This window comes from Mugil cephalus, chromosome 8, assembly GCF_022458985.1.
Source record: "Mugil cephalus isolate CIBA_MC_2020 chromosome 8, CIBA_Mcephalus_1.1, whole genome shotgun sequence".
Classification (NCBI taxonomy): domain Eukaryota; kingdom Metazoa; phylum Chordata; class Actinopteri; order Mugiliformes; family Mugilidae; genus Mugil; species Mugil cephalus.
The window spans coordinates 18239382-18261789 of record NC_061777.1 but is presented as its reverse complement, the minus strand read 5'-3'; the positions used below and the strand labels follow the sequence as shown (position 1 = coordinate 18261789).

Sequence of the window (22408 nt, the reverse complement as noted above, 5' to 3'; positions counted from 1 at the left end):
GGGGTGCTGTCAAACCAGATCGAATTTAACCAAAAAAAAGTGTTTAGTGACCAAAATGGGGTTGTCAAAATAATAGAAACACGTGCCGATATAACTCAATACAATTCGATAGAGTGAACCACGGCTTCCGGTGCTCTCAGTTATTTTAAATACATTCTAAATGACATAACTTTCATGAAACTAAGATTTAAGGCAGAACCGGACAAACATTTATGGAATTATGCGTTTTTAATATTTGTGTTGTTTGTGAGAAGCAGACCAGAAGCAGAATCCAGACAAACGACACAGATATTGTACGCGGTGTGCTTTTTCATCGTGTGATTTCATGCAGTGATTTAAATTCTTCAAGTGTAGAGGTCACAGTAGAAGTGACTCAGGAATTTTAATAACACATATTCACGTTGTTAGGCCCTTGAAGACTCGTCAGGAGGATTCTAAAAGTAATTGCAGTCTGATTATATGTACTATATGGATATCTCAGTGTGAAATGTTATCGTCACGTGTATTCAGTGTTATTTATAATACTTTAAGTGTTAGTTGCTTTTAATTAAAGTGGCGGTAGAGGCTGGGTGTATTTATTTCTCCACACAGGCTTCATCGTGAGGACATACAGTATAGTTAGCAGATTAAACGTGGATATGTGTGTCTATATGTATTTATTCATTAACCTTTGAAAAACAAAAAACAAAGCCTTCCATTATCTGATAGATTATTAAACTCAAATGGCAATATAAGCTCCAACTTAATGCAAAACCCAATCCTGTTTCTGTTTGCGCTGGGAGGATTGAAAACAGGTTGGTGTGTTCCTTCAGTTGAATACAGTCAATACTTTCCATCATTAGTGTTTTCATTAAATGGCAAAGGGCTAGGGGACGCGTTTGTTCATACAGAACAGCTAGACTTTGGCGCGGCAGAAAGCGAGAGAGGCAGTGGAGGAGCGTTCGCGCTGTGAAAATGTATTCAGCTGCTTTGTGTTTTATGATACAATGAGTCAGGGTTAATGCTCTGTACGAGCTGCATGTGGGGAGTCGGGCCACCTCAGAGACTCCCCCGCATGACTCTACGACGCATGATAGGGAATTTCTGTGTCAGATATCCACTTCGTGGCATGATTAGCCATTTGCTGGGAGGCGAGAGAGAAAAGAGAGGCGTCGTACTTCTCGTCCTGGCTTCCTCTTTTCACTCCGCGCTCGACTACTTGTGGCACATTTCATCTGTGTGATCCGGAGCGACTCCCAAGGGAGACTGTCTGGAAATGCTTCTCCATATTGAAGCCTTATCATGCAGAATGTTCGCTGCTCACCATGTGGTCATGATCAAAGTGTTGTCAAGAGTGTCCTGTGTGTGTGTGTGTGTGTGTGTGTGTGTGTGTGTGTGCGCCGGTGTATTTGTTTGCGGCCCGGTGCACTTGCGGTTCTTCGGCGCGTGAGATGTCTATATGCTGTCGGCACGTAAGGCTTCGTGTCTGAAGGCAGAGGCGCGCGGGCCTCGGGGGCTGCAGAAGGATCTCTCACCCAGCTGTCAAGCAGCCTTTAAAGTGTTCTCTAGTTGCTCTTCAGGGTGCAGCCAGCCACGGCCACATCCTCATGTCAGCCGCCGCTACGTGACTGTGCCTGCGGGGCACACCAAAGGCGCGCGCGGTGACAGTGACAGACACTGAATGATACCGAGCGGGAGAACAGAGGGAATGAGGGAGCTGGAGAAGGGAGGAGACGCATGGAGAGGGAGAAGGAGGATGGCAGGCGGGTGGAGGGGAGAGACAGAGATCGGCATGAGTCATAATTCACATGTATTATTTCACTGTCAGCTGCAGAATAAAGAAAACATAGAGTTGCTTGACATTCAGGCTTGATCGTAAAGAACTATCAGAGAGGAGCTCGGAGAAGGGAAGGTTTGAGTGCGAGTGTGCACGCACTTGCAGATGAAAGGCTCGGAGCTGGAGATGAGTGAGGGGTGAGGCTGTCGGAGAATGAAAAGGATAATTTAGATCTGTTTCCTCTCTCTTGCTCCGGCGCTTAATGAGCCCTAAGCAGTGCAGAGGCCCCTGCGAGCGGCACCGGCACAGTAAAGATGAAACAGGTAGAGCACAAGGTGGGGGCAGAGGCGCAGGCACCAGAGATGAGGAAATGAACACAGGAGGCAGAGGGGGAGAGGAGCACAGCAGATGCATGGGGAAAGAGGGCAGGAGGCAGGCGGGCAGACGGGGAGGGTGTGTGGAAAGATAAGGAGGGAACGGAGACTGTTGCAGGCTTCAAAGGCTGCCGGCTAGCGTGGCCGTGGAGGAGCCATGAAGTCTATGGCGGCGCGGTGTGCTGGTCTCGTGGAATATGCTGGCTTTTTCAGGTCACGCTCTCTGTTCTTGGCTTATCTGGTCCAGCCACAGACTTGTTTTCCAGGAATGTAAGGAAAGGCAAAGACTCGGACGAGGCTTGGCCCATTTTCCCCTCTCTTTGACTGAAAGCATGTTTAGTCCCTTCTATCACACAAGCGGGTAGAGGCTCGCAAATACGGAGCCTGTGTTAGGTGAGACTGTGCATGAGCAGTAGCCCATTGCGAGCTGCAGAATGCTTGCTGCGCATTTAACACCTTGTGGGTGATGTGTGGCCCAGCGGCTGTCGTCTTTTTTTTTTTCTTTTTTTCATCATTGTCCTCCGTGGAGTGGCATTTTCATCTCAGTAATTGGGCAGAACCGAGTACTCGGCAGGCGGGCTGAGGACACATGCAAAGATGTGACATACGCCTCGCCGCCTGAGGAATTGGAAGTGAAAAACAAACTGTGCTCTTGCCAGGTGATCTGACGCAGGCACACTTACGGAACATACACACCGAGATGTGTGCGGGCGCATTCAGACCTCCGCTGGCTCCCACAAACAGTCCCACGTACAAAATGCCACAAAGTAAACTGTGTGTTTGCATTCAGTCTATTATTAGCTCATCAGTGCGTCTGCAAATATTTGTAGACATCTTCATTACGTTTTTTTTTTTTTTTTTTTTTATGCAAGCATTAAGCGTGTGTTTGCTCAGCCAGTCAATCCTTTAGCATTGATTGCTATGCAGTCCGATGAGTCCTCTAACAGCCTGCCTCTGTGGCAGAAGCGTGTGTGTTTAGACCCGGTACGAGCGGCGTCTCGCTACCGAGGCCAAATACCCAAACCTGTTCGCTGTCGTTACATCAGTACCATGCTATGCTTACATCTGTTACTCCGAAAGATACTGAAGAGTCTGTCTGCTCTGTATAATTTTTGCTCTCCTCTCCCTCTCATGCGCCCCCTGCTTCCTCCCCTTCTGACAGGCCTGCGGCTTGCGGAGCAGCTGGCTCGGCGCGAGGATGAGGCTAAGATCCGCCATCGTCTAGGACTCTCTCTGTGGGCCAGTGGGAATCTGGAGGAGGCCCAACATCAGGTAAATATATCTCCTCTTCCGCCCCTTCTCGCCTCTCCTAGCGTCTCCTCTCATCTCCTCCATCTGGACTCTTTCCAGCAAATTCACCTCTTGTAGTTAAAGCTGACCTCCAATAAGCCCACATCTGTTGGCTTAGAGGTTGGCACAGATTACAAATGAGAGGTGGAAATACCTGTCCAGTATAAATTTACTCCCTACCGCCCTTATGGTGAAAGAAAGAGTCGAGAGGAGAGACAGGAACATGGGGAAAAGAAAAAGAGGTGACTACAGAGCCTGAACACGGATGCTGGCTATATCCTAGGGAGGCTGTTGAGCTGGTAAATGCTGTCATCTCAGCAGACAGGTGACAGATGAGTGAATATTTTTTTTTTTTTTTGTATCTATGTGCATGGTCTCAGGAGCCCCGAGCCTGCTCATCACACGCACATTCACTCCTCTTCAGCCCACTGCCCACCTGGCAAGCATGGAATATCCCCTTAACATCTCTCTTTGCAGTCTGTCCACACACGGCAGCTTGAGATTTCCTATTTTCTTTCTTCCCCCGGCTTGTGTATCCGCACACAAGCCGGTGAGCGCTCAGCCAACAGCGGTGGCTGTCACGTGTGTCAGCGGGGATGTTTTTCAGCTGCTTTCATTTTCAAAAATCTAGTCCAAAACACTTCTGTTATGATACGCGCACGCCAGTTAAATCTACGTGACCCAGATAGCTTTTGTTTTTCGGTCCTGCATCGTGCTTTTCAAAAAAGACACTTTGTCTGTTTGCAATTATCCGCAACAAGAGCTGGGAAAGAAAGACTAAACCAAGGTGGTGACTGGAGCAGAGCGCTCGTGAGTCATAGTGAGGAATTTGTGTGCAATTAAAGCCAAATATTATTCTAACAAGCCAATGCAACATATTTTCCACTGCATGTTTGCTTTCCAGTTTAACGCTTGACCTTAAGCCCTTAATCGTTCATGTTAACATTGTTTTGTCCTTGTTGCAACTAACAGCAGTCCGGTCCTATGCCTGCATGTACCACCACAGCTATGTTGAAGGCTTTTTTTTTTTTTTTTTGGCCTGTCAGCTTGCAGCCCCCAGGGTGAATTGGTGGTGGGAAAGGACACTGTTGTCCTCAGAGTATAGATCAAATGGTTATTCATGAGCTGGCCTATCGCTACGTATGACCTTGGTAAAGACCCTGACCGGCTTCATACCATTATTGTGAGGGCTTGTATTTAAATTTAAAAAGCATCCATAGGTGTAGTTTGAGTGTGTCTGACCTCATGTTCCTCATTCTTTATACATTTAAACCCGTCTGTGTCCTACCACGCTTCCTGTGATCCCAGAGTTCACCGTGACTCAGACTGACATGTCCCTGATTCTAATCAGCTGTTTGAACAGTGCGTGCTCCCCCTGAGAAGCGCTCACATTCATATCTCGGCGAACGTGGATCGATGGACTCGTGCTTGCTTGAATACCAGCGGCCCGCTGTAGATGAGGCTTTTTAGCACTCGCATCGCGTGGCACGGGAGGAGTGAGTTATCCGGGATTTTACGAAAAAATCATTAGTGGTACACTTTTATTAAACTCCGCTCGCGTTACAGATCCAGCGAGACGCTGAGATCCACTTGACATGTCAGATAAAAGCCGCATTAGCGTCGGTGACGGTAAAACGAGGGAGCGCCGTCTGAATGCAAAGCAGCTGACGAATATTACCTGCACCGCGGCCAAGCGAGTCACTGTGGACGCAGCACATTTGGGATTGTTTCCCTTTAATCTGTGCCAGGAAGGGTCAGGCCAGAGGAAAGGCGCTGTGAGAAATTAGTTTCATTCTTAAAGGGAAGCCTAACAGATTAAACTAGCACTGCAGCAATCAGCCCGCAGTCCTATCAGCAAAATCAGCCTGAGACTAGCAGCTCCGTTTACCAGCACTAATGCAGCAGGACTCACAGATTCTCTGCTGATCTCCACTCTCCTCCTTCACTCCGCCTGACACACTTTCCTGCATGACCTTGGGATATGCTAGACGAGCTACAGTGTATGCATATATGTGCGCTCACAAGCAATGCACACGCTCCTTCTATTTTTTTTTCTTCTTTTTCTTCTCCTATCAAAGCCCCGGTGCATTTAATACATACCAACAACCTTTTCCCCACTGCAGATCTTTGTCTTGTAGAGACTGTGGTCAAGCACCATGATTTCTTTCCCCTCTCTGCTGGCCCTGGACTCCTGGAGAGTGGCTCTATAGCAGTCCCAGTCATCCTACGGGGTTGCTATAGGTGCAGAAATTGGAAATCAATAAGGGTTCCCATGAATCAGCACTGCTGGCCTGCTCTGCCTGGCCGCTGTGCAACACTGCCTGCTGCCCCACCTCTCCATTGTCTCCCTCCTTCACTCAATCCAATCTCTGGCGCTGAATAGAAAGGTCCTATTACACTGACAGACCTATTGAATTCACAAACCATTTATTTCCTTGGACGCCTTCTGTCTGAGACACCCAGGTAGTGGTTTAGCTTCTCGTTGCCCTTTCCTGTGTCCAGGAAAGTAAGACCTGAGGAAAGGTTTATTTGTGCCCGGTGGTCATTCTTCAAGCTACATTACATTACTTTCCTCGCGTTGAGAGAGACACAGAAGTGGACTGTGACGACCCGTGAGGTGGAATTCCACCATCTAGTGGCCAAGATGCCTTAGCCTAATCATATATACATGCATTTTTTTTTAATCCAAAATGTCTCTCTAACAGTATTATGGAAGCTTATATTTTTTTAGAAGGATTTGCTTGGTTTGAATCAAACACACAATAGAGACAGTCCCAGTGCCTTTGCCTACCTTTTGAGGAGCGCTTTTAACTGTTAATAACAATGACCATTCTCTTGTTGTGTCTTGGGCTCGTAAATGAAAAAGTTCAGAATATTTAAAAAGATATTGTTGTGTTGTCTGTCCTCTCCTCAGCTCTACCGGGCATCTGCACTGTTTGAAACCATCCGGCACGAAGCCCAGCACAGCACCGACTACAAACTCTCTCTGTTTGACCTGCAAACTTCCTGCTACCAGGCTCTCCAAAGGGTCCTTGTCAGCCTAGGTATGCCAACGCACACGCGCGTCTCGCATACTCACTTCCTCACGCTGTTAGATTCCACCTTGGCCTCTCAAAGTTGGGTTTTGAAATTTGTCCATTGATCAACACTAACCTCTGAACCCCACAGGCCACCATGATGAGGCCCTGGCGGTGGCAGAACGCGGCCGTACTCGAGCCTTCGCCGATCTCTTGGTAGAGAGGCAAACGGGCCAGCAGGACTCGGACCCCTACACCCCAGTAACAGTGGAGCACATCTTGGATACTGTCAACAGCCAGAGGGCCTTGGTGCTTTATTTCTCCATGGCGGCTGGTTACTTGTACAGCTGGTTGCTGGCTCCAGGAGCAGGTAGGATCTGAATCTGTAACTGTATCTATTGAAGGGTGTAATCACATCGCATCAGCCTTCTGTTATTGTTTTCTTATTTGACACGTTCTCCTCTGTGACATGGGCAATATCTCTTCAACATGATTGAAATCGTTCTCGATTGTTTACATGGATGCTGAATGAGATGCTTCGATCAGATATGTGCTTTTACGTGCCCCAGACATCAGTCTGATAATAACAGTATAATTTTTTGAGGGGTTCTGGCTAATGTGGAGCTTCAAATGCCCTGTAAACAGAAAAGGAAGAAAATTAATTTTCCCCCCATTTTTATTAACCATTATCCATTCGGTAAAAGAAGATCAGAGAGAGAGAGCTTTGGTTGTCTCTGTCCTTCAGGTCACCTGATGTGTGTTTAATGCACATGGCGCAGATATAATGTGTCTACTACATTCACAAAGAAACAGATGGGGCTAAAATGTTCCTACTGAACAAATTATTACATCACCCCTTTCAATCCCATCGAATATGGAGTCAGACTGGGCCAGTCTCTTCGGACTGTGGTGATTGCATGAGGCATTTTGAGATGCCTCAAGATTATTTGTAGGGGAGGGTACTGGGCAGGACTTCACAATGTGATACATAAGTATCAATACCATAGATTATTGAGATATATTGCAATATTCTACATAAATTAAATACAGCTTAAAATACTAGTTGTTTATAATATTAATATTGCGGCTGCTGCTGCGCTGATACCTCATGGTGTCTCGTCAGATGAGTTTGCCAGTTGATCATGTTCCCTGAATATCTAACTGGAGCGAAACACAGTTTTCAAACTGCGTACGCTTTGTCCAGCTTGTTAGTACCTTCTTCCATTTGGAAGCCAAAGGGCCTCCAAACGTCAGCTTTAAATTTTCATGGCTTTTGAAGTTTTTCCGCTGCCATGCTCTCTCCTGCTACTAGCCCATCCACTCCTTCACCTGCCTCGCTCAACGCTGCAGGAAATACAGTGCGGCAAGTGACGTGATTTTTTAAAATAGATTTCAAGACATTAAAAATTGATATTGTATCAGAAGAAAAAGTATCACGATGAATTGCCAATATAAGCTGCACACTGACCGGTGCTTCCTAAATCTATCTGGGTTTTTTTTGTCATCTTATTCAAATATGTGTAATTTTCATGCTTATTTGTGCAGCATAGACACCAATAACAATGATGGACTTAGGGTATATCTTCAAACACTGAGAAACATATATTCTCAGATGTTCTGCTTGTATGGAAACGGCGCACTGCTTTAAAGCAAAAATACACAGGTGGAAGCGCATGAATAGACACACACGTGCTCATTCACATCAAAGCAGATAAAAGGCCTGGAGGCCTGAGGCTTGTTTTTCAGCTGCAGGGGTTAGAGGGCCAGCTTTAACACCAAGTGGCTGTGCCACCTGCCACTCCACTGCTCGGATTTGCCCCCTGCCTTACATTTCACCCCCAGAAGGCATCTGCCAATGAACCATGCTAATTGATTGTGACACAGATAGTGGCACAGCCAAACACCGGCAACATCTTAACACATGTCAACAGGAAAAACACTTCGCTGTTGCACCAAGCGAAATGGTCCCCGTCCCTTCTCCTCGCGTCTCCCGTTATTTATTTTGTCTCTTTTTTTTTCTCCTTCTATTTTAGCGTCGCTTAGCCCTGACAAAAATGGCACACCATTTTTGTCTCTTAGTCGGTGCCAAATGCAGGCCCACGGATTAAGGCGTGTCCCGTTTTTTTATGACTTGTGAAATTCCAGTTTAAAGAGGGGAAACGAGAGCCGTGACCCGTGTCCCATGCCACAAGGCCTGAAAATTTGATCAAACCCAGCTCCCAGGCAACCAGATGAACTTGACCTCCCAGCACTACCCATACGGAGGGGAGGAGAACTACAGGGACCGGTGTAGGTCTTCAAAGCGCCGAATATTGCCCCGGGCTAAGAGGGAGCCACTTGCTCGCTAATCGTCTGTCTGTCACTTCCTGGCGTTTCCTGGCATCCAGCTGGCACACAAACATGGCCAGCTCTAAAGAGGTGGCAGGCAATGAAACGGACCACTAAAATCATAATTGCTTGTGTTGATGCTGTGTTATTGTATAATGCCCGAATGTGCGCACATCCACGTGTACACCTGAATCACGCATATGCATTTAATACAAAACATACATGCATTTAAACAGCACCGACACACCCACAAAACACACACACACAGCCTGTCCTCCGTCTCCCGGTGTGTCTTCCCCACCCCGTCCTCATGCTCCTGCTTGAAACTTAACGGAGCACTCATGGCAGGCAGCAGATGGCACAGGCAGCCTACTCTTATCTTTTATTGAACATTATTTGTTTTATTCATTTTGCTCCACAGACGCACTGCCACACGTCGCCTCACTCGCGACGTTCAGTTGAAGTGATCCAATATTCCCCCCGTCATGAGCGAGTAATAGAAAAGTATTAGAAAAAGAAGGTGGAAAATGGCTGCGCATCTGTTTTTTATTGAAATCGGGCTTCGTAAACACTCGGAAATTAGCCAGTCACGTTTCTCTCGTCTTTTTTTCCGCAGGCATCCTGAAGTTTCATGAGGTTTATCTTGATGGCGTATCAGAAGGAGGGTCAGACATCCAGGAGGGAGGTGGCAGCGGCGTGTTCAGCGGCTCCTCGCTGGAGCAGCACATTGCCAGTGCTCGGGAGGCTCTGGGAGTAGAGTCTTATTACAGCAGGTGAGATGTTTACAGCTGTCACCATGAAATGAAAGCCTTCCCGTATAATAAATCACATAATTCAACATTATTGAGGTGTCACGAGATTTCTCTTTCTGACGAAAATGTGTGATGGCTCGGAGAGAACGTGTTTGATGTTTTGTACAAATCTCTTGCATACTGACCAAAAATTCACCTTTGCTGCCTTATTTATGGTAAGGTAAAGTAAAGTGCTTTATTTGTCATTATGCATTTTATTGTACAAAATTGAAATTTCATGGTTGAATGGAGGGTTAGTCCTGAGCCACTGCAGCTGAGTGCGCCGCCACTGAGGACCAACCTGACCCACCACCTAGCACCTATGTCTTTTTTACCGGAGTGCCTAGAAGAAACCCACGCAAACATGGGGATAACATGTAAACTACACACAGAAAGGCCCTGAGAATCAAACCCTATCCACATATAACCCAGTAAAAAAGCAGTGGTGTAGATCAGGGGTCTTCAACGTTTTTCAGACCAAGGACCCTCAAACCGATGGAGAGATTACAGAGACCGTTGCGTCCCACCAAAAAGGTTTTGGGATTAAAATCCCTGCTTGACTCTGACCTTTCTGTCCATAGTTTGCATATTCTCATTATGCCTGCGTGGATTTTCTCCAGGTTCTTCAGCTTTCACCCACATTCCAAGCTCAACCCTATAAGGATAAGTGGTAATATATTAATTATTAACTGACTGAGCAGAGACAGATCTCTAAGTGTAGTCAGTGCAGACTGTGATGGTTCAGATGTTCAACAGAAAGCCTGTCCTAACCAATTTTCTGACACGTAGAAGCAACTTGACTTCCCATAAAGCAAAATGGAGCCCAAGCCCAAAATATTGAACCCGAGCTTGACACCAGAGTTAACCGAAGAAGGGTTATTTTATCACTCGACACGAGTCTGTACGTGAAAGAGTGTTGTTATGCCCCATTTCACGTCGTGATGACAGGCCTCCACTACCTTTCTAAAGGGCCGCACTCTCTCCCCAAATAAATGAGACGGAATAATGGCTCTTTGGATAGCTAGAGATGTTGAATCCACCTGACAAACAGCAGATCCCGACAAGTAAAGGAACAGAGGAAGGGCTTTAATGAGAGCGTAAGGAAGAACGGGAAGTAGGTTGAGATGAGGGGGTAAAATCAATGGGGCAAAGAAGCAGAGGCTGGTGAATAAAGACATAACATGCGGCGGGGGATGTAGCCAGAGGAACTCTTGCAGAATGAGATGGCAAATGTGGTGAGATTTATCGACGTCCGTGGTTCTGCTTGTTCTCTAGTTGGTGTTTGATCCATAGTGCCCAGCTGGTCCGCCCAGTACCGGTCTCTGCCACCCTAGCAGCTTGGCCCTCCTGCCCCATTACCACCTCATTTACTACTCCAATGGGAAGTTGCGTACACGCCACTGCGCCTGGATGGGCACAATATGGCACCACTTACCCGCCCATTCATTCTCCAGAGCGCATAGAAAGGGAAGCGGCACTCGGAAATGAGTGGCGAGAAAATGAATGGGACAGAGAAAAATGGGGAGAGCTTATGTGTGTGAAAGAAAGGATGATAAAGAGAGTGAAGGTTGCTGCTTTTGTGACAGTAGAAGTCCATGTATTATTATGTGAGATCCCTTAAATATTCAAAATGGTGTCCTATATATATATATATATATACACACACACAAACACACACACACATCGGATTTGGATGCGTCTCTCGGTAGATGCGTCCAAGGATCGTGAATATTCGACGTACTGTAAGGCCTGGAAAATGTGTTGATGGTAGTGGGAGCAAAAGAGATGAGGAGAAATCTCATGGCGGTCCCAAGAGGCCCTGAGTTCACCTTCAGCTAATGTTAGGGCAGGAAGCTGACATGCTGTCAGAGTTACGTGATGTGACTGCATAGGAGGGGAGGTTCCGCCAGGATGGGGGAGAGTTAGTGATTGTGGGGCGGGGGTGGTTGCCTCCCAACCGACTGGATCAGCCTTACCAGCATTATAATGAAAGGATTTAACTCTGCTTACCATCAGGGTGTTGGCTCGGGCCTGGGAAATTAGGCCAAGTAAATGTGGGTTGAATAGTGTGTATTTTGGGATGTGTGATTCTTTTTTTTTTTTTTACATGTGATTTATCCTCAAAGAAACAATGTAAGTCTGTGTATTGTCTGCTGTTTTCGAGTGCCCCTCTCCTTTCCTGCCAAAACTTGTGCGGCTGCGGATGTCTCTCACTTCATCTCGTTCCCTCTCTTTCAGAGGGTGTTCGAGCAGCGAGACGGAGAGCGAGGCGGGAGATTTGTTGGACCAGCAATTTGAGGAGCTCAACAACAAGCTTAACTCGGTCACCGATCCAACGGGCTTCCTGCGCATGGTTTCCAGAAACAACCTGTTCAACAGGTAGGCGATTGTTGCACATCACCTGGATATGGCCTCCCTGCCAATGACAGACAGTCTTAAAATGCCGCTTTCCACGACAAAAAAAAAAAAAAGAAGAAGATTAAAAAATATGTGCTTGGGTAAGGAGATTGGTTGGCATTGTAGCTCGTCTGTGAAAGCACTCTTTTCTCCATTGTTTAGCCAGAGCAGAGGCAGCATGTGAATCCTCCTTATTAAATAGACTGAGTAGAGCCAAGCTGCTAAAGCCCTTATCAACTGTCTCCTCTGATGGAGCCTTGGGTTTGTGGATGTGTTCATATGTGTGTGTGTGTGTGTGCCCACGCTTGTGCGTATGTCTGCCTGTCGTACACAGGCGCTGAGACCAGTGTGGTTTTGAGATGTTTGCTCTGTCTGTGTTTGTCATGCAGATTTGAGATTTCACAGACTCAGCCAGTGGCTTGTTCAGAATATTATTTGTTGACAGTAAGCAAAGTATACCTTTACACTTTGCGCTGATTGGTACTGTACACCAGTACAGTGCATGTGCGTGTGTGTGTGCATACGTTGCGTGTCTGGGTCATATTTCCCTGTCCTCGTCCACAGTTGAGCTGCTCTTTGATGAGAGGGTAATTCCAGCTTTAATTGAGTCTCGGTGCTCATTAAGCCCCTTTAATGGGCTGCCGGTAGTAATCCTCTCATTCTTTTGGTCCACACAAAAAAAAAATCTGAATTATAAAGCTCCTCGTGCTTAGGAGACTGTCATCTATCACAATACTTAGGCAAGAGAAAATGAAGAAAACCTCATTGTCGTTTCGGCTCAAACATCTTGAGGTTTGATGTCACACAGTGTACATGCGTGTGCTTTTTCAAAGGCTCTCTTCAACTTCAGTCACTGCTATCACTTTTCCCTTACACGTTAAGATATAGGCTATTAGTAGCAGCATTATGCGTTATGAGAATAAATGGGTGTGAAGAGTGTAGTATTCCTACAATTACTCATAATTAAGAGAACGGAAACTAATATAATAAACCCTAATTGAATTCAAATAGGTGCAGGCATAATATACTCAGTATTAAAAGAATTGTCAAACAGCATGTTTTCACACTTAGATGTAATCTGCATTGAGGACTTTGGTAAAGATTAGTCTCCGTCATAGGTGTTAATGGAAGTCTTCCTGAGTCTAATCCCTTCGGTGTGTGACTAAATCCATTTTTATGCACAATCTTTGCATAATGAGGTTGTTTGATGATCTTGATGAGGTTGTCAATGATGCAGCAGTAAACATTAATGAAGCAGAGGCCTGCTTTAGAAGAGCTGAGCGGCCATTAGGTTAAGCAGTCATTTGCTAAAAATAGGCCGAAATCCAGTCAGTATGAAAAAGCCTAAGTGTGCAACAGAGGTTGACTTGTTCAGCTTTGTTTACCACTCAGATCACACTTCAAGACAAGTCTTTCAGCTGCAGACCAAGCGAGGCAGCCACTGAATGCAGTCCCCACCTTCAGCCTCACTGCTCTGACTATTTTCTTTTCACTGTTTCCCTCTATACTTGACACTCACCTTCTCTTGGCTTATCCCTTGCCTCCACTCTCATTCTTCCTGTCAGGCTAACAAACGATTGTTTTGCTTTCCCATGGAGGCTCATGCCAAGGCCTGGGAGAGAGACAGAGTGTTGGGAGGCTGGAGGGAAGCCAGTGGCCTGGGGCTACCAGAAGGGCAGGATAGATGTCTGATGACTGGGGTGCGGAAGAAACTCTGGCTAGTGGAACAGATGGAGAGTAGTGACAAGTGTGGCCATAAAACTTGGCCCTGCAGGGCCAGGCAAACGGCCTCTAACCCTACGGCCGGCATTAGCACAGTTCTCAGTATGCTGGGTGTCTATGGCTGAGCAGAGAGCTGTCACTCCGTTCATACATGACATGACTCAAGAGACTTTGGACAGATTGCATATTTTGGGGTGTTTCAGAAGCTGGCAGTTAATTTCAATTCCTGGAAGAGTTTTGATTGTATGTACAAGTTCCTGTAAAGATAGAATGGGTGCTGCTCTCCTCCTCCTGTGGTTATTTTCCAAGCAATTGGCTTCATTGCTAGTACTTTCTGTTTCTGTGAGCTCCTGGCAACAGTGCAATACTGCCATCTAGTGGAGGTTTACACATTGTCATAAAAAACTCAGTGGAAAGCACAAGTTAAATTTATAGTTTACTGTATGTGTGTGTGTGTTCACAGAGGGAATGCAGTACATCACCGTAGAGATCTGGCATGGACTACCTTCACCTGCCACTAACTAATTTTAACTTGACTCTGAAGGGAAACGCTTCAGTGTCTATGATTGGAACTTTATTCTGCTGCATCATTGTACTACTATTACACAGCCATATTAGATGTGACATATGACTGACATGAGATAAGTTAGACATGAACCTAGTAAACCACATTCCCACCACTTCTGCAAAAAGAAAAAATGTTTGACGCAAAGAAGGATTTATACATAGCAAGGCTTGAGGTTGTATGTACTGACTCCACATTCACATTTCCTGTCTTTCATTTGGACTTTTAATATTTTAAGTTATAATCAATACTAAATGTAAAAGAACCTTCCCTTGACCTACAGGCATAACCTATCCCTTTAATGTATATTTAATGTATTATTCTGATATCTGTGGCAACGAAGGCCACACGTGACTTTTAAGAAAACAGAAAGGGATCATTGTAATATAATTTCGGAGCTTACTGCACATGTACGATGCGACACGCTACGCCTAAAAATGTCGTTAGTCTGCAACATTTAAGCATGAGGCACAGAATGAAAACTGCTGCGCTTGTGTTGTGTTTGTGCAGGAGCTGCCAGAGTATGACCAGCCTGTTCAGTAACACCATGTCTCCTGCCAAAGATGGTAACTCTTCCCTGCCTCGTCGCTCCAGCAACCTTGGAAAACCTCCACTCCGGGCACTTTATGATTTGCTTATCGCACCTATGGAGGGGGTATGTACTACCAGCTTGGGTCGCTGCCCTTCCTGTTGACGTACAGTAGCAAAAGAGGGAAGATGAGAGGAGACGGATAATTGGGAGGAATATAAATAATAAACGAGCGTCTAAGCATATGCATTTTTTATGTGTGTTTGTGTAGTTCCGCGCTAATCCTCTTGTCTGGCTTGACAGGGTTTGATGCACTCCAGCGGGCCTGTTGGCAGACACAGACAACTAGTGATGGTGCTGGAGGGAGAACTGTACCTCATCCCCTTTGCTCTGCTAAAAGGAAGCTCTTCTAATGAATACTTGTACGAGCGCTTCAGCCTCATCGCCGTGCCCTCCATCCACGGTCTTGGCTCCAGCACAAAGGTCGAGCTTCTCATCCATGTGACTGATTAATAATTAAATCGGTTGTGTTCTTAACCTGATGCGCTATAATGTAAACTTTGCTGATGGCCCTTAGGCTCACTCTCGGCGTCCTGGTCCGGCTCCATGTGGCGGCGTCTCAATGGCAGCAGTGGTGGGTAACCCTAGGTTACCCTCGCCCGTGATGGACCGCTGGCTGTGGGGGCCTATGCCCTCCGCTGAGGAGGAGGCTCTAATGGTCGCCGAGCTGCTCGGATGTCAACCCCTGGCCGGCTCTTCCGCCACCAAGGAGAGGGTGATGAGTGCTCTCACGCAAGCCGAGTGTGCCCACTTTGCCACCCATATTTCCTGGAAACTGGCAGCTCTGGTGCTCACCCCAAACCCCGAAAGCGTGCCTGGGGGGGCAAGCGCCAGTGTCGGGGTGGGAACGGTGGGGAGAGGTGCAGGCGGGAGGAGGGGCAGCAGCGGCCGAGGCAGGAAGGGCTCCATCGGAAGCGGATACACCATCCCAGAGTCTCTCCACATGCAGGATGACAGCAGCGATGTGGAGAGCATCTGCGACAGTCCTCCCCTTCAGGAGTTCCTGCTTACCGCTGCAGATATATTGGACCTGAGGTTGCCTGTCAAACTGGTGGTGCTGGGGTAGGTGGACTGGCTCCTGATTAGATCCTGATGTATTATGCTATAATTCTAAAGCAGGGAACGAATTAGGCATCTAAAAAAAATCAAGATTGTGACGTAACTGATATAAACAGGATAGCGTAGGAAGATAATCAAAGAAAATAAGAAAATAATGCTTGGAATGTTAAGCCACTGAAGATTTAATGGCTTTAAAATGTAAGCAATGCATGTGCCATATGTGTCATCATCATTCTTTAATTGTCATTCTTGGACATAAGAACAAAATACTGTTTCGTAAGAGTAAAAACACTTAAAAGAGAACAGTGCAATACTTAACATTTCACAAATTTCAGTTAAAATTAGATAATAAAAAACTTAAATAACCCATTTCAAATGATCATAAATGCTAATGTCACTGTGTCATAGGTCGTATCAGGAGTCCAGCAGCAAGGTCACAGCAGATGGGGTCGTGGGACTGACCAGAGCCTTCCTAGCTGCCGGGGCTCAGTGTGTTCTTGTGTCCTTGTGGCCTGTCCCTGTTGCTGCTTCCAAAGTTTTTGTCCACGCCTTCTACACCGCCTTGCTTAACGGAACAAAGGCCAGTGCAGCGCTGGCAGATGCCATGAAGACTGTCCAGAGCAGCAAACAGTACTCGCACCCCTCCAACTGGGCAGGTTAGAGATGTCATTCATACACATAAGATACATGCAAGATTAGATTTAGATTTGACAATATATTTTAGTCTTGAGCTGATCTTATGTGTGACTTTGACATTTGACCCAATGAAAAACGATCATGTAACGAAGCTCTTGTCTCTCTTTCCAGGATATATGCTCATTGGTAATGATGTAAAGCTTAACAGCCCATCTTCCCTGATTGGCCAAGCTTTGGCTGAGATCCTGCAGTATCCAGATCGAGCCCGTGATGCTCTGAGAGTTTTACTTCACCTGGTGAGAGACATGGACGCACCCTCCGAAGGACACAGCTCACAGAAAGGCGCTCCAAAATGCTGATTTCTGCTCTGGTGTGCCTTTGTTTTATTTTCAGGTGGAGAAGTCTCTTCAGAGGATACAGAATGGCCAGCGTAACTCCATGTATACATCCCAGCAGAGTGTGGAGAACAAAGTGGGGGGTGTCCCTGGCTGGCAGGCCCTGCTAACAGCTGTGGGCTTCCGGCTTGACTCTGTAGGCACCGGTATTCCTGCTGCCGTCTTCTTTCCCACTGCTGACCCAGGAGACAGGCTCCAACAGTGTAGCACTACATTGCAATCATTACTGGGTATGTATCTCATATTTGGGTGCCTAATCTTTTCAAGTGCAGGAGAATTTTAAACATAGGCTGTTTGCTCCGGCCTCTTCGTGTTACCCCAGATTGACTCCATAATGCAGAGATCTCTGGAGCTCTTTGGGGGCCATTCTCTCTCTGCCACAGATCCTTGTTCTTTGTTCTTGTTCAGTTTGTTCTCTCTTCAGAATGATTTCAAGACTCATCCCCGATGTTAGATCTAAAGTGCCTTAAATGGCTGTCGTCTTTGTTTGTACCTCTTCATACTTTATAACACATGTTTAATGGCACTTAGTTTGGAGTCTAAAGAGTGTGCCTTGTGCGTGAATAATGAAGATCTTCCTTTGATCCCGTCCCGTAGGTCTGCCTCCGCCAGCTCTCCAGGCTTTGTGCAAACTCATCACAGCTTCAGAGGCAGGAGAGCAGCTCATCAACCGGGTAGGTCCCTGCAGCTTTCAACAAACTTCAAATTCTTACATGCCACTTTGGCTCAATCAACAAATACGATTGCTGGCATTTAGTGTAAGAACTATTTGGGCAGTCCCTCTAACTGCCTGAAATGTATGTATGCATTAGCCTCTAGCACAGAAGCCTTACCGTAAGAGAATGTAAATCATTGTATAACCTGAGTTACGTCACGACCCATGCTAATGCACTGGCAACTCAAGCTACAGCCTAATCTGCATTGAAATGCTGCTTTGAAGTCAAGTACAAAATCGCATCTGCAATCCTGTTCTCTTGCACCCAAACTTGTGACACCGGAGGATTAATCTTAACGCTGCAGAGCTTTATCCCTGTTCGTGTGTAACATGTGGCTATCACATGCCTAAAGTGAAAGCTCGCCCAATTAGTTGGTGATTGGCAGTTTCTGTTACCTCATGCTGCAAATGCGCATCTTAGTGCACATAATTTGCTCGACATAATTTACAGCGTGTGTGTGCTGACGCCATCAAGCGCTGTGATGTATTAATCACTAATGTTACTTGTTGCTGTTTTCCTTCTTGTTGACCTGAACTCTTTGTGAATGGCCCGTATGCATGCAATTGAAAGCCTATTTTCTCTCTCTGCCCCTATCGCGTGGTCTGAAGGCTGTTAAAAATATGGTGGCAATGGTAAGTGTGCATTCACACCCACACTGCATCCCATTCTGTCCCTGCGCTCTCCACTTTCTGTCCCTCCAAACTTTACAAAATTCGCCTTCTAGTGTAAGAGCTGCATGACATTTCATATTCAGTTTTGTTGTTTTAAGATTGTGTATAGTTTGCATGTGTAAAGTGTAGCAAACATTTACTGAGCTGTTTCTCATTTTGTCCGTTGCAATGGTCAGATTTTAGAGATTGGGAGTGTTTAAGGATTTACAGTCCAGGTTCATAGCAGGTCAGAGGAATGTTTCAGGGAGGTAACAGGGATTAAAATATGATGCAAAAACAACCGTCTCACAATGCTGCAGAGTGAAGTGAGGACGCAAGTTTCTACTTTCTGCACAGTTACGTCAAGCTGACAAAGGTGTCTCTGTTCTTAGCCAAATAATCCCCAAACAAAACAGTCAAGTGTGCCTCCTGGGCCACGTGCACATGCCCACAGAGCTTAAACCTTTTCAGTTGAGCTTCCTTGCAGATATTTTGTTTCCCTTTTTACTCATGCATATGACACGGGAAAACTTTCTAACACTGTTCCACCTTAACATTAAGGGATTTCAGTTGATGAAAAAATCAAAAAACAAAGTAAAGTTAAATAACCAAAGGTATTTAGTTTGGTTATTTAAGTTCTTTGATAAATAGACGTAGCGAAACGCATCTCTACCAGAATTCATCAGTTCATTGCATCCCTGTCCCCTTTCTTCTCCAGCTCCACCAGGTGCTAGTCCAACTCCAGACAGGAGAGAAGGAACAGGACTTCTCCCTCCTGCCCATTCAGGTGTCCATTAGTGTGCAGCTATGGAGACTGCCAGGATGCCATGAATTTCTGGCTGCTCTTGGTGAGTTAGCTGTTGAAAACTGTTGTCTCCTGTCCCCAACGTCTCTATTGACTTACACAGATGCTAACACATGCATGAATTACACCGATTAATCGTTCAAATGTGTGCAGGATTCGACTTATGTGAGGTAGGCCAAGAAGAAGTGGTGCTAAAAACAGGCAAGCTAGCCAACCGCCGCACCTTGCACTTTGCTCTCCAGTCTCTGCTGGCGCTGTTTGGTAAGTACATTTATTTCCCCGCGTTCTTCGTACCATTTCTGTTTTCTTAAAAATCTTCAGTTGCTTCATCTGTATAATCCTGTGATTTTTATTTTTGTCACATTTTTGTTTTTCCCTCTTCTCTTTTATTAGACTCTACCGAACTGCCCAAGCGCCTGAGCCTGGACAGCTCATCTTCCCTTGAGTCTCTAGCTTCAGCCCAGTCTGTGTCTAACCCCCTGCCCATGGGATACTCGAGCCTTCCCTTTTCTCCCCCTTGCCTGGACAATCAAGCGTCAGATGCCATCTCTGTCTATAGCCTGAGCTCTGTAGCATCCTCCATGAGCTTCGCTTCCAAGTCAGAGTGTGATTTCCTCAGTCATCGGCAACGCAGTGGGGCCACAGCACACTACTCTATCCACAAACACCCTCACGTTCCCCGTAGTCGCTCCTCTCCTCATGGGGCAGCTGCCGCAGTGGCAGGAGCCCGAGGGGATGAGGAGGAATACGAGGGCTTTTCCATCATCAGCAGCGAGCCCTTGGGCAGTCACTGTGACTCTCTGCCTTTGCCACCGGGGCATAGCCAGCGCCACCACCGTGGCGGCAGGGGGGTTGTTGGTGGGTCTAGCACAGGAGCAGGTAGAGGCTACACTGTGTCAGTGTCATCTAGGGGCAGTGTCAGCACTCCGACGTCCCCTGTCAAAACATCCCTGGTGCCCAGCCCAAACTCACCATTCCAGAAGGTGGGTAAAGTGAGCAGCTCAGATACAGGTGAGTCTGACCAATCCAGTACAGAGACTGACAGTACTGTCAAGTCTCAGGAAGAAAAGACTGTTCCTCTGGATCCTCAGGAGCTGGCCCAGAAGATTCTGGAGGAGACTCACAGCCATTTACGCGCTGTGGGTAGTCTTCAGCGGGCTGGGACTGAGAGTGGGACAGCTGGAGGATCCTCAGCTCGGAGCAGCACATTCCGCTCCTCTGAAACCAGTGCATTCAGTCGTCCGAACAGCAGCGCTAGTGGCCGAGCTCAGTCTTCCCCGAAACCCAAACCTCCTTCCCGTTCTTCTTCACTGCAGAAGATAAGCTCTGGCTACAATAGTCCTGCAGTTTCTGAGTCTTCCCAAAAGGAAGGTAGTCACCCTTCACCCACGCTGGACAGCCACGGACAGTTCAAGTTAAAGTACCCAAGCTCCCCATACAGCGGACACATCTCTCGTTCCCCGAGCAACGTGTCTCCCAGTTCCGGCCACCAGTCTCCAGCTGGTAGTGCTCCCTCCCCTGCTCTCTCCTACTCCTCCACAGGTTCCACCTGCTCCACGTCGGCGGATGTGCCTGACTTGGACAGGTTAAGAAGGGGGGTCATTGATGAAAAAGTCCAAGCTATCCACAATCTGAAGACCTTCTGGGCTAACGCTGCAGCTCAGCAACAGCAACATCTAGGTCCTGTCAAAGGCGTCCACAGCACTTCTGCCAGCAGAGATGTCCTGAGCCTTTTGAACCTCTCGCCGCGTCGCTGCTCCCCTAATGATACCCAAGACAGCCTGGAGCTGCGGGAGCTGGGGCTGCAGTCGCTGGATAAGGGTAGCAAGAGCTCTTCCAATGGACACCACTGCTCCAACCCCAGAAAAGTGGCTGCATCACCTACTATTTCCACGAGCAGTAGCCCTGGTGCTCGTTCTATCAGACTACCTGCTGGCAATGGATACAAGTTCCTGTCGCCTGGGAGATTTTTCCCCTCTTCTAAATGCTGAGACATTTATAACGGTCCTAAACTTTTATCTATCATTTATTATACTGGGTGCTGATGGAGTAGGGCACTTTTTGAGGACAAAGATTGGTCCCCCGAGCTTGAGTGACAGTGAGCAGGATTTATTTGGCTTGTGTGTGATCCCGTGGAGGCACATGAATGCTTCAGAGAGTGTCTCATCTTTGTGCCCATAACACTGTAAATGGCAATGAGAAATACTCAACGACCTGATACTGTGTTTGTGTGTAACTGTGTGTCAGGTAGATGTAAATGCCATTTGGTATTTTTCCCCCAAAACCTTGCTGTTTGTGTGGGCCAAGATGCAACAGCTACGACTGATTTCCTCCATTCTACTTTTGTTTTTAAAATTTAATGGTTATTGTTATTATTGTTTGTTATTGTTATTAATATTATAATTATTATTATTATGTTTTGTAAATTAATTCCAGTGTTTCACAATCAGTATTAAGCGTTTTTATATAATTAAAAAGTGAACAAACCTGTACCATGTAAAGATGGATAGAGTGGGGGGAAAAAAGATTTAATATTTTTTATTGAAATCAAAAGGGCATTTTGCCTGATTTCTTTGTGAATTGAGTGTCTGCTCTGAAGCATGGATTCTCTTGCTATTCAATGTTAAGTACCATGTATGACTTTTTAGCCCTTGATTTTTTGAGATTAAACATGAAAGTTTCATGACAACCATCTGTCATTTATCAGTAAACTGTTTCAATAAAACATCATGTTTGCTTTCTTGTATTCTTGACTGTATATCATTCTTGTGAATGGCACCACATAGATAGACAGAGAGACAGACAGATAGATAAAGAGACAGACAGAGAGACAGATAGATGCATACATATATATGTGTTTTATAGAAAACACATTAATTCTAATATAAGCTAAATTTTAGCTTCATGACGGTTATGGTATTCAACATTTGTTTCAAATAACAGAGAGCTTTTGTTTCAACTGTGTTTTCAATCTGGAGGCTGAGGTTTGTGGTACTATTTTATTGTATTGTGTTGTACCAACAATGTCTTGAATTATTCTGACAGCCTCATTTTAGCTGAATTACAGAAAAGCCTTTTTGGTTAATTGAACACTATTTAACAGCACCACAAACATTCCTACCACCTTTGAACATTGTAACAGTCATGAAGTGGGGTTAAGGCAGGATTTAATGTGTTTATTTTCACTTGTGTAACTGATGAATTGGCAAGTTTTATTAGTTTTTTTTTTTCATGAAAGTGATTTCATAAGCCTGCAGAAAGAGATCTGATTGGTTTATGCTAATTAGCTGGTCCGTACCTTGCCACTTCCGCAAATCA

General features: G+C 46.0%; 1 protein-coding gene across 3 annotated transcripts in view; it reads left to right on the top strand.

Annotated features, from left to right (window-relative positions):
- Positions 1–21836, top strand: part of LOC125012070 (tetratricopeptide repeat protein 28-like) — a 162767-nt gene extending 140931 nt beyond the window's left edge. For 2 of the 3 annotated variants that reach the window (XM_047591686.1, XM_047591689.1), the window contains 16 exons: positions 3293–3402; positions 6335–6464; positions 6589–6807; positions 9382–9538; positions 11795–11935; positions 14751–14895; positions 15073–15252; positions 15347–15891; positions 16297–16544; positions 16696–16820; positions 16918–17149; positions 17517–17593; positions 18244–18267; positions 19004–19133; positions 19244–19351; positions 19484–21836. In XM_047591686.1, coding sequence (XP_047447642.1) covers positions 3293–3402; positions 6335–6464; positions 6589–6807; positions 9382–9538; positions 11795–11935; positions 14751–14895; positions 15073–15252; positions 15347–15891; positions 16297–16544; positions 16696–16820; positions 16918–17149; positions 17517–17593; positions 18244–18267; positions 19004–19133; positions 19244–19351; positions 19484–21081 — 4169 coding nt within the window. In that variant the 3' untranslated portion in view covers positions 21082–21836. The remainder of the gene's footprint in view (positions 1–3292; positions 3403–6334; positions 6465–6588; positions 6808–9381; positions 9539–11794; positions 11936–14750; positions 14896–15072; positions 15253–15346; positions 15892–16296; positions 16545–16695; positions 16821–16917; positions 17150–17516; positions 17594–18243; positions 18268–19003; positions 19134–19243; positions 19352–19483) is intronic. The other variant, XM_047591688.1, reaches the window with a different exon arrangement.
- Positions 21837–22408: the final 572 nt, after the last annotated feature.